We start from the raw sequence: 12,272 nt of genomic DNA, 5'->3' as shown, positions 1-12,272 counted from the left end.
AAGATATTATGTAGATCTTAAGAAAGCAATGGCAGCAAGGTAGTGCCATGGTTACACTATCCTCCTCCAGAGACATTTTATTCTTTGAAACATTGACCAGGGTGGCAGTCTCTTACACTTCCTTCCTTGGAACTTAAGCACAGTTCTTTTTAGACTTTCAAGGGTCTCAAGATCCAAGATAGACACTCCTTGGCGTGATAGCAATGGCACCACGGTAGTGCCATGGTCAACAAAATGCCCTAGTGTCCTTTCACCTGCTCTATTGTAGTGCAAGTATACGAGAAGACTGATCATCATTCAGTGCAGTAACCAACCAGACATCCCAAGCAAGATGGATGTAATTGCAACATTTATTCACTGAAGTCAGGAGATAGGGAACTTGTTGGTCGAGTACCAGGATGGAATGTAATTGTGCAGATCACATTTGTCTCCTTTTACCTTGTGACATTGACCATAGGTCTTTGGACTCCTTTTCCTTGGATCCTATGGTGGATGCTCAACAATCATGTAGTTCACCCAGCTCTTGAGGGACAGGTTGCATCTCACCTAAGGTGTGTGGCTGCCAGCAGGTGTCTGTGGGACTTGCTTCCTCCCTTTCTCCTGTCTTCCTTCCTCTTCCAGAGGGAAGAGGAACAGTGAACAAGCCATCACGTGCTGGACTGGCGTGCATGCAGGTGTTCTAGATGACTTTAGTATGATATCTATAATCTAGCTATGTTTGGATTAGTAGATGCAAATCCTTCCTACTCTCTAGCAGCAGGAGAGAGGGACTGACTATGAGCAAACCAGGTGGTTATTCTTAGCTTTATAGTCTCTGACACTTGGGGTTCATCCAAACCTTTTCGAATCAAGGATATTACATTCCTTTAATTCGAAATGCCCAGAAGTCTGACGATTGAACATCTCTCTTGTTCAATAGATCAGAGGTATGGTCTCTTTCCTTTGCTCTTTCATGACCAGGAAGAGAGTACCCAGGTGAGCCGAACTACCAGACAGTTCAGAGATTGACTTGGAATCCTCCCCCCAAAAGTAAGCCTCCCATATGGAAAGACCAAAGGTTTGTATTCGTGTAGGAACAAATGACAAATTTTTAAAGTAATTTGTATTTTTCCTAACATACAAACCTGAGGTCTTTACATTAAGGGTCCACCTCTTACCACCCCACATTCTTTTACCTTGGCCAAAAGATAAACTGCATAGAACTGAATGTATATCAACTTGGGTGGTGCTTCCGCCCCTACCATCGGTAACTGTTACCATAACCTCCTTGCAAAAATTTAACGGCCGGATTTCCAGCTCGCTGAAAATTAATCATATGTGTAAAGACCAGGGGTTTGTTTGTTAGGAAAAATAGAAATTACTTTAAAAATTTGTAATTTTTACTAAAATTTCAGCTTATTGTTACTAGACCATATCACATTGAGTGAGAAACGGTAAAAACAGAATGATTTTATCTTCAAGGATTGTATAGTTTAGTGTACAGCCTTTTTCAGAGTAAAAATTATAATAAGTCTATTACTTCAGCAATATGAATTAGTGTAGTATAGTGATATTTAGGCATTTGTCATGAAAACATGCTGAGTGCTTGACATTATTGTAGATATGAATTTAAAACATTTAAAATAGTAGCAGACAGAATCTAGTTTTCCACATGCATAGGGTAAAAAGCCAATAGTTTCTTTTTATTTTCAAGAATTTATGTTTTTATTATTTTTAAAAGTTTTTGGCCATGCTTTGAGACTGAATTTCAGTTATTTATTGTGTAGATGGGTTCTTTTTCTTTTCAGTTCTATAGATTGAACTTGAACTATTTCCTTTTGATTTATGCCAAAGTTCAACATTTGTTTTTATTTCAAAGGTACAATGACTTGCCAAGATTATCAAGTACAAATGCTTCTCTGGTGAGAGAAATAGCAAATAATCAGAAAGGATCAAGCAACTGGGAAAAACCATCTACTTCCCATGGTATGTCCATTGTTCGTTACTTCACTCCATCAGCGTGCATTGTTTGTGGAGCTGCAACTGTTCTAACTGGTGCAGGCGGTGGAGTTGCGTTATGTTCAGACTGTAAGACTACCCCACAAGACACTGTCCTTGCTCTTAATGAGAAAATTCGCCATTATGATAGAGCACTTGACAATATACAAAAGGTTAGTACAGTATTAAAAGAGCTTTTAATTTATAGAATTCTCTTTACTTCATCCCATTTGGCATCTTTCCAGTCTCAGTTGTCCAATAACTTTGTTTCAGTTTTTACCCCTCATGTGAGAACAGATCCATTGGATAGGTGACTGTCACATATTCAGTTTTCTCTGGTAGCAGTACACTCATTCTGTGTTAGACATTTTGATCATGGCATGCTAAGAAGGTACAATATTTGGCATAACAGTTTTAGACTGCACAAATCTCAAAAGATTATACAATATATTTTATAAAGATTGAATAAATTATGTGAATAAATTTGGGAACCACGACTTATTTAAGATACAGTAATTGGTTTGTAAATTTTTGCAAATGCAGTAAACTGCTTAGGAACCTAAAAAGAGCAATGAGGGAATGGCATTTTGTATAATTCTACCTATGTTTGATAATTTGTTTTAGCTTCATACTTGTTGCTTAGATTCAAAGTTCCTGTAGGGCCATTAATGTTATTGTCCATAATTTTGGCCATAAATCAAGATTATAGGCAATGGCATAAGGTTGAATGAAAGTAATAAACCTTGTGTCATACTAACTGGTCGTAAGACAAGTTTTGCTCTCATTCTACACATTGCTGCACCATAGAAAATTAACTGATAAACACTTTCCAATCCATGTTAATTTTATTTGAATACATACTGCCTTTGGACATTTAAATTCATGAAAAAATGTTATTAAGAGGCTTTCTTAAATTATGTAATATTGTCATGTATGTTTTTTTTTTTTTCATTTTAATATATTTCTTATTTCAACCTTATGAGTTGAAGTGTCTTTATGAAGAGATTTGCTGTATCAATACCTGTTACTTTTTTTTTATAACATTACTAAAAATTATTTTTGTTCCTAAGAGAATACAAACCTTCACCTTTCAAGTGGAGTATACCTTGTGTGCGTCGCTGGATAGCTTTAATGAATTAAGTTGAAAGGATAGCCAAGGTTCCAGTAAGTGGGGGAACTCTTCATCTTACTTACAGACACCTTCCACTAAATCTTCAAACCATTCAGTGTGAGGTTGTGTGTGTGTGCTTTCTCCTCTTCCTTAGATGAACATAGCTGGGTAAATATTCCTTGTTTCTCTCATTTTCTGTTTCTTCTTGTTTGTACTTGGTCTTTTTAAAGCCTCAGTTGCTGTCTTTTCTGATGTGGAGAAGAAATGAGCAATGTAGATGTGAGGGCCACAGGGGACCATGTGACTGCTTCTTAGTGGGAAAGGTTTAAAAAGAGGAAAAGGAAGGACAAGGCATTTGCTGTCATTGTCTGGGTGTTTTACTCCACCGGTGATGTCACCAGATCCTGTGGGCACCTTGTAGACTTTATGAGGGGTTGATGTTCGTACAGGTGTCTACCCTGTGATATTAGGAATGAATTGTTCAAGTCTTGTGAGATGCCATCCTGTGAGCATCTTGAGAAAATTTGGGTTTAGGTGAATGTTCCAGGTAGCCAGTCTTTTTCTGCCCTTCTAGACAGTTTAGCAAAGAACAAGAAACCTTTTCTTCCAAATCTTCCATGGTAGTAGTTCAAGTCTATAATAACAAGTCTCCAGAGTCCTTCGCTCCTGTGTCTCTGGCTACTTTAACCGTTACAGGCGGCGCTAAAAAAAAATAAATATGCAGTACCCCCTGACTGGGCAAACTTTGAGGTCAGCAAAATTAAAAATAAAATTACATCAATGGAAAGTGACATGTGCATGCACAATGTACAGTTGTCACTGACTTATGATGACAGTGACTTACGGCAGATTCGATCTTACGGTGCCTTTTCAGTGCCATTAACAGTGTTTTACAGCACCTTAACTTGATGTTTCATCAAGTTAAGGCGCTGTAAAATGACGTTAATGGCACTGAAAAGGCACCGTAAGATCAAATCTGCCGTAAGTCGCTGTCGCCGTAAGTCAGTGACACACTCAAGAATAGGCATCAAGTCAATGGCGCTTACGGTGCTGTAACTTGATGCAAACATCAAGTTACGGTGCTGTAAGTGCCTTTACAGTGGCAATAATGGCAAAAAAATCAACTTGAAGCACGGTGTTGGAACAGATCCCCTGCCATAAGTCATTGTATAACATTTTTTTTTTCGGTACTCGCAGCAGTGAGTTGAAAATGACAGATTTTTTAATATGTATTTTTCCTAACACACAAACCTCGGGTCTTCACATATGGGGATTAACTTGCAGCGAGTTGGAAATCCGGCCGTTAAACTTTGGCAAGGTGGTATGGTAACAGTTACTGATGGTAGGGGCGGGAGTCTAGCCTAGATGTGTGTTTATTTCTCTGTCCTGCTGTTCGACTGTGAATATATTTGTTTTTATAATATATTTATAATTTTTATTTATACTTTGTGTATATTTAAACATTCCAACATGTTTTTCTGTGTCTGACTCTTTTTAGCCTGTATAAGTTTTGCAGCCATTCTCCTTATTTATCATTTTACTTACTTCTCGTATTTATGCAACCCAATACTTATCTCCTTGGTGTTTGTTTCGTGTATTCTGTTTTCTTTATTGACGAAACTGGAGAGTTGGAGGGATAGTTTCCAACTCTCGATGCCATCTGTTCTATTTTTAGACATCTCTCAACCTCAGGAGGAAAAGAATGCTGAAGAGGGAAGTTCTTAAATTCCCTTTTCAGCATTCTTTTCCTCCTTGTTCAAGTCAACCTCGATTTAAGAACTTCCCTCTTCGACGTTCTTTTCCTCCTTGTTCTGAAATGCCTTTTCATGAACAAACAATATTTATTATTTTTGACTACACAATTTCTTGGAATCTTGTAATGTATTAGTCTTTCAGATGTTGTGTATTGTTCTGAGACAAGGTGGGTTTTTCGTGTTTCCAGGCGAGGGTTCTGTATTCAGTCGTATGAGGATACTTCTTGCCTAAACCTTGCAAATTTCCCCCTCTCCCTCAACACAGAGGGTGATGTTGCAAGATCTTTGACAGTGCGTTTGGTCCTGACTTGCTCTCCAGGATCAGTGGGAGTTCCTGTCTATGGTTCCCGTCTTGTTTTTTTGCCCCATCTTGTTGGGGGGTGTGATTTGTGAGCGGTCTTGGCCTTGTGAGCAGTGGAGGATTTTTGACAAGAGGAAGCATCAGGGGAGGGAGAAGGCTCCGCCTTGGAAGGGGTTTTCTCCTTCGATGACCGCTTCTTGGTCTCCTGGTTCCTTGTATTCCCAATCTTCCTCCAGTTGCCTCTTCTTCCTTGGAAGATTTTACCCCTTACCATTCTTCCATAGCTTCATCTAGCTTTCCCATGTCATCTGCCTTGACAGTGCCTAGCCCTGGTGCTCTCCCTGTGACTGTACCAGTGATCCCACATCAGCCTTTGGTGTGCCCTGACCTAGCATTGAGTCAGCGGCTGCAGCAGCTAACCCGTTCACCTCTTGTAGACCTACGGTTCTAGAATCCGGATCTGTCAGCAGTGTTTCACTCACAGAACTTTGGAACCCCTTTTGTGGTGGTGGCTTATTCTCCCGCTCAGTCTGTAGTGTATCCCTCACAGAGCTTTGGACCCCTACCACTTGGTGACCCCTTAGGACCACTGGTTGGTGATTGTTTTTTTTCACCTGTGTTGTAAAGAAGTATTGCAAGTCTCTGTCTCTGTCTTCTCCTCCATTGTCTTCCTTCTTTTACTCTCCATCTTCTCCCATCCATGGCTGTGGTTCTCCCGCTCCAGCTCGCAGCCATCGCGCTGATTGGGGTGTCACGTCCAGCTGTTTTCTAGTCCATCTGTACAGTAAACCCCCTGTATTCGTGGTCTCACTATTCGCGGACTCACATAATTGCAGTTTTCTCTGTGGAACATATTAACCTATTATTCACGGAAAATTCACCCATTCGCAGTATTTTTCACTGAGAAACATTCACTACTTATATTTTCATATAATTTTCATGACTAAATGCACTTTTTGTGATAAAACTATTAAAATACTCAGGTATAAGCATTTTTAGAGAGTTTTTGTGTTTAAACTATCAAAATAGGCAGTTCTATGTGTTTTTAGAGGGGTTTTGAGTATTCGCAGATTTTAGCTATTCATGGGGGGTGCGGTACGCATCTCCCGCGAATATGGGGCCGGTTTACTGTATTTCACTCCAAGCAGTGATCGGCGATCAGAAAGTGTTCATAGGAAAGATGACAATGCTACTGTTAAGAAATCCCATGTAGTAAAGGCTTCAGAAGTTCAGCTGTTTCCTTCTGGGTCCTGCTGTTGTATGACGAATGTGCGAGACTCTGCACGGACGCGGACATGTTTCCACTATAAGCCGTTGTTGCCTCGTTGTTTTCTAATCCGTGACATTAATTTCTGTCATTCCAGAACTCCTCTCCTGTCGCATGTCTGTGTCTGTGAAGATGCATGTGCGTATGAGTAGTTCAGTCCAGTCGGCCGTTCAGCCTTGCTCCTCAGCATCTCGTCATCTCTCCCATTCTTGCTCTCCTAGGAAATCTCGTCACCTCTCACATTCTCGCTCTCCTAGGAAAAATAGAGTTCACACAGCTGCAGATGTGACAGTACAGACATATGGCCATATGTCAACACATGGCTGTTGCATAGGGAGGTGTGGAAGTTATTTCAGGATGGTGTGTCCAGGAATGGACCACCGACCTCGCTCACGTGAGGGTTTGGGAAGAGAACGGGATGGCCTACAGCCATGCCACATTGAAGCACCGTTTCCCATCCGATCACCGTCTCATTCAATTCTGTCGAGCGAAGAGCTTTGATAGAACTGCTGTGGACTTCCAGAAAGGTGAAAACCCATGTGCGAGTGCATCAACAGCATGTCTGTGCAATGCTTTTCGATCACATATGTGTTTTAGCTTGATCATCGGGTAACGGCCAACAGATGTTAGCATTCCATCTATGCTGTTAGCGCCTGGGAGACATCTTTCACATCCATGATTGAAGTCTTGGGCTTACAGCTTCCTGTTGTTTTGCCTGATTCGTCGGGAGATACGAAAGGTCAGACACCATCAGTGAGGCAAGGGATTGCTAAAAAACCAGATGTTTAACACTGTAACACTTCCTTGCTTGACTTCTGAGGAAGACCGCCGGAGATCAACAGTACCTCCAAACTAAGTTCGGACAACTTGTTTTTGATTCTTAGTTAGTCAAGAAGCGGTGTCTAGGAGCTCCATTTCTTTTGACTTGATGTAGTTACACTCCTCCTGTGAGGAGTGGGAGATGTAAGCAGTAGCTGCTGCTTCTGTAATTATCAGTTGATCCACAACCCGAGAAGAGAATATTATGTGGACCTTGAGATAGTTTCAGGAGTCTCAGTGTCCAATCAGGCACTCCTTTGATAGCAACAACACCAAGGTAGTGCAGTGGTTACACTATCCTCCCAAGATTTTTTATTCTTCAGAACATTGACCAGGGCGGCAGCCTCCTACACTTCTTTTCTTGGAACTTAAGCACAGTTCTTCTTAGACTTTGAAGAGTCTCAAGATCCAAGATAGACACTCCTCATTGTGATAGCAATGACACCACACTAGTGCCATGGTCAACAAAAGGCCCTAGTGTCCTTTTATCTGCTCTATTGCAGTGCAGGTACACGAGCAGACAAGAGCAATCAGTGCAGTGGCCAACCAAACATCCCAAGCTAGATGGGTGTAATTACAACAATTATTCGCTGAAGTCAGGAGATAAGGACAGTTAATCTTGCCACCTTTACTTTTGGAAATTCATTCAGCCTCTGAAGAAGCTTGATCATAGTCCTTTCTAAACTTGCTGAAGTTTGAGCTGTTCTGTTATGTCTTCTTGCACCTTTGAATAAAGTAAGACATCCGTGGTACCCACTCACATCTGGAGCGGGGGACCAAGCTGAATGAAACGTTTAGGCTTGGTGTGCAACTTCTTCACCAACATGCTAAAAAAAAATCCTGCTTTTTTTATTATTTTTTTAGCAAACAACACCAGCTATGCTATTGAGTTATTCTAATATTTTTATACTTACCTAAAATTAGCAACAACCCCTGAGTACTTTAAGGGCCAAATACATAAAAAAAAATTATGTTTTGCTTTTGCAAACAATTTTTCTCAGCAGCTTTGCTCCCTTGGTCACCCACACATCCCCCACCTCTCTCTCTCTCTCTCTCTCTTTTGTTGTCGGCATAGAGTATAAAATAAAGCTACATTGACCTGTAAAACATTACAATTGAGACATGTAGACTTATAAAAATAAACTTTTACTCATAAATATAAAATTTCCTAGGAAATTGTTATGCAAATGACAAAAATGTTTCCAGCTTTGATAAGTAAATTATAAAATTATCTTAATTTTACCCATAATTGCAAAATTCCTATTTAATTGATAAATAACTGACAGAAATTTCCAGCATGTATATGTTGATCACTCGTCAGTTTTATAAGTTTTATAAATTTAGTCATTATTTTGTTATTTTCATTAAATGAGTTCGTGAAGTAGTTGTAGGCGTTATACATTTAAGAAATGTAGACAGAGTACGCTGTTAAGTTTATTGGGTGTTTGTAAAGCCGGTCCTCTCATTATGTTTGGAATGGCACAGTAATGATTGTTGTGACGTCTTTAGATGTACGGAAGATGGTAGTGAGGAAAATGGTGGTGGTAGCAGTTAGGAATTAGTGGTGGTGACAAAAGGTTGTAAGCGCTCTTGTTTGTGGTTGTTTTGGTTGGTTCATCTGTCTTTCTTTTGTTTGTTGGGGTCATGAGCTGGCTTGGGTGAGCAGTGCAATGGGTACAGGTGTGTATATTGAGTAATTGTTACATATTGGTCGGGCTGGGTGTTTATTCACATGTAAATTACAAATTATTCTTGTAAAAAAAATAAAATGCTTATTTACTCAGTAGTGTAAAATTTCCCAGCAAATTGATACATAAATTACTAAATTATTTCAGTAAAAATAAATTCTCACTTGCCAGTACAGGCAGTCCTTGGTTATCGGCGGGGGTTCTGGTCTTGGGGCGTGATGATAACTGAAAATCGCCACTAACCAAAAATCGGTGATTTCCGGCGCTTTTTCGGGCTTATCGGCGCCGATTTTCGGTTATCAACGCCTGTGTTAGGTATGTATCGGTGCCGATAAGCGGAAATCTGCGATACAAGTGCGCCTGCTGTTAACCGGGGACTGCCTGTAAGTGTAAAATTCCCCAGCAAATACTGTATATCCAAAAGTGGTAAACATGTTTTCATTTTTGTCCCTTTGTCCCCAGACCACCCAGGTGTTCCCACTCTGTCTAGCCTTTCATGAGGCAAAACTCCTCTCTTTCTTGTTATGAGCAATGAGCATAAAATAAAGCTACATTTACCCATAAAACGTTACAATTGAGGCACCTGGACATATATAAATACAATTCTCATTTACCTGTACTAAATATATTTACAATATATTTCCCTGTAAATTGATAAGTACTTTGATGACATAAATTCCTTGAGCACTCTCTCTCTCTCATTGAATAAAATTTGGCATAGCAATCCAGCAATGGGATTGTGTGAAGCAGTCCAAGCATAAGGTCACCTTACAGCTTGGGCACCAGGTTGTGACTTTCCTAGTCTTGACCTGCTCAGGCTTCTTGGTATATGCACACACGTAGCACAGCCTTTGTCCTTTAGCATGTGACTGTGTTGGAGGTACATAAGCAAGGTGGTGCTTATTGCACCATTCCTGAGGTGCAATATGGTCAGTCTGCATTGACAACACCCTTCTTCTGCACCTCTGGTTGATACATGCTGTACTAGTTGACTAGTTGCTAGTGGACTCTCAGAGAGAAATGATGCAAGGACATGGACTTGCCATTTCTGTGCTTATATAAATTATAAGCATTCAGCATGCAAATGTCAGTGAGGTGAAGCAGTACTTTTTTAGCCACTTGAGTGTTCTTACACTCTCAACTGTATCCACCTGCATATCTGACTTGTTGACAAGACGCATGTTTTTTATTTAGTCAACAATAACGTCTAGCTTCGTGTTTGGGGTTCGATGGTCCTGTCACCCTGTGGGTGCTGTCATTGCAGTGTGTATCATAGTTAGTAGAGTAAATTCTTTTCTATCCTTCCATTTGATGGTAAGGTGATGCCCTTTCTTTCTTAACACTCTCTCCTTTCTTTATGCCAGGGGGGGGAAGATGGTCATCCCTCCCCTATTTTTGCAGGTTACTAGCTGATCCAGTGTTGTTGTTGTTGTGTAAATATTCACTTAGACTAGGGTTGGTGTAGTAATTATCCATATACAAAATATGCCTTTAACCAAGATAAGGGGCCATTAGTGTTTTCATGACGGCACCAGAGGATCGTTAACGGGAATGTCAGCATCTGTTGTGGTATAAATAACGACACCAGTGATGTATCTAGTCTTACAGTCACAAAAAACAAGCACAGTCACAAATAACGCTTGTTTTTATACCAAACGGGCGCCTCTTTGACCTAATATATGGCATGAAAATAAGGCACCCATAGAACAATACAAGACTCATCAGTTACAAGTTTTTGGAAAGGATAAAAATATTTTGAAAATCGTTTACATATGAGGGTCATAATTTTCCTTATTTTCCTAAGTCAATCATTGGAATTTGGCTTGTGTAAATCACTGTCTGTGAAATGCAAAAATATGTAAATTCCCGGTACTGGTTGCAAGGTATGAACTATGAAAATCCTGGCATTTGAATAAACTTAGCCATTGACCAATAAACCCTGACACAGTGCTTCAGTACATGGGGCATGATTACTGTTATCACAAGGAATACTATCATTTCCCTCAGGCTAACATTCATCCACTACTTCATCTTACTGGTGCCTTGTGGCCTGCCAACAATGCATTGCTTGTGGTACTGGTTCATTTTGTCAACCATAACTTGAACAAGCTTGTTGTCAATGAAAAGCCTTGAGCTTTCCGATTTCTTGCTGTCATTACTCGAACCACAGTCGCTCGTCGCTCCTGTCAGTCCAGCAAAAACATATTCATTTGGCATAGTCTTTTCCATCCATCCAGCCATCACGTTGTTCAGAAATTCTAGCCGATGCACCATGCATTTGAACACCAACACCAATACCACTCAAAGAGCGAGACCTAGAGCGCCTCCTACGTGGTTGAAAAGACCATCTTGCCACCAACCTCTCTGTTTCATATCTGATAACTCCACTTTTGTCCAGACCACTTACATCACTGATTTCATGTTGATAAGTAGGGTCTTCAACATCATCATCAGTATTTAGATTGCCTAACCCCTCCAATATATCATTGTCTTATCACTTTCATCATTTCACTGTAAGAATCATCAAATTAACCATCTATTTCACAAAATTCGAATTCACTTGATATTTCTTCTATCAAAGCTTTTTTGGAAGTTTTATGGCTTACACTCCTATCTTCAAAACCAAGTGCACCCTATATTTGGCATGGGATCACTGGGAGACATAGCATCACCTTCTGTCATGAGATCTAAGGAGTAACTGCCTCTCACCCACAGTGTGACTTAGTGGAGGCTATAGGGTTGCCATATTGTTATTTATGACCCATATAATTGATTTGAAATAATTCTTCCAAAAATATGGTGCAAAATATGAATTCTCACATGAGTCAGCCCAGATCAGGCCTCCATAGTTATTATTACGCCTCACAGGAGCATTGCTGGACGCGAGGGGTTAAGGAACCTTAAACAGTTGCTTGAAGTGGTGGTCCTTACTGACCTTCCTCCTGATGAGCCAACTTCAGAAGTGATTTCTGTCCAAGAGTTCTGGTCAGTGGACAGCAATTGTGCAGCTGTGATTATTATTGATTATTATTATTCATAAGATGAACCCTATTCATATGGAACAAGCCCACAGTGGCCATTTACTTGAAATTCAAGCTTCTAAAGAATATGGTGTTCATTTGAAAGGAGTAACTGAAGGTAATAGAAATACAGAAAGAAGAGATCAGTTGTTAGAAAAAAATAAATTAAATCAATAAACATAAAAATGGAAGTAAATGATAAAATCCTAGAAGAATTCCTTTAGGGTAGTACTGCATTGCATCTTTGCTTAAACTTTTGAGGTTCCAACTGCACAACATCCCCAGGGAGACTGCTCCACAGTCCAATGGTGTGAGGAATAAAGGACCTCTGGAAC

The 12,272-nt window shown here is 40.0% G+C and overlaps 1 protein-coding gene across 1 annotated transcript in view; it reads left to right on the top strand.

Moving 5' to 3' along the window:
• LOC136831463 (uncharacterized) overlaps positions 1-12,272 on the top strand; it is a 177,057-nt gene that overhangs the window by 159,410 nt on the left and 5,375 nt on the right. Inside the window, exon 21 of the mRNA XM_067091954.1 lies at positions 1,859-2,150. Coding sequence (XP_066948055.1) covers positions 1,859-2,150 — 292 coding nt within the window. The remainder of the gene's footprint in view (positions 1-1,858; positions 2,151-12,272) is intronic.

The sequence above is a fragment of the Macrobrachium rosenbergii genome, chromosome 48 (genome assembly GCF_040412425.1).
Source record: "Macrobrachium rosenbergii isolate ZJJX-2024 chromosome 48, ASM4041242v1, whole genome shotgun sequence".
Lineage (NCBI taxonomy): Eukaryota > Metazoa > Arthropoda > Malacostraca > Decapoda > Palaemonidae > Macrobrachium > Macrobrachium rosenbergii.
This window is presented reverse-complemented; position numbering and strand designations above follow the sequence as displayed.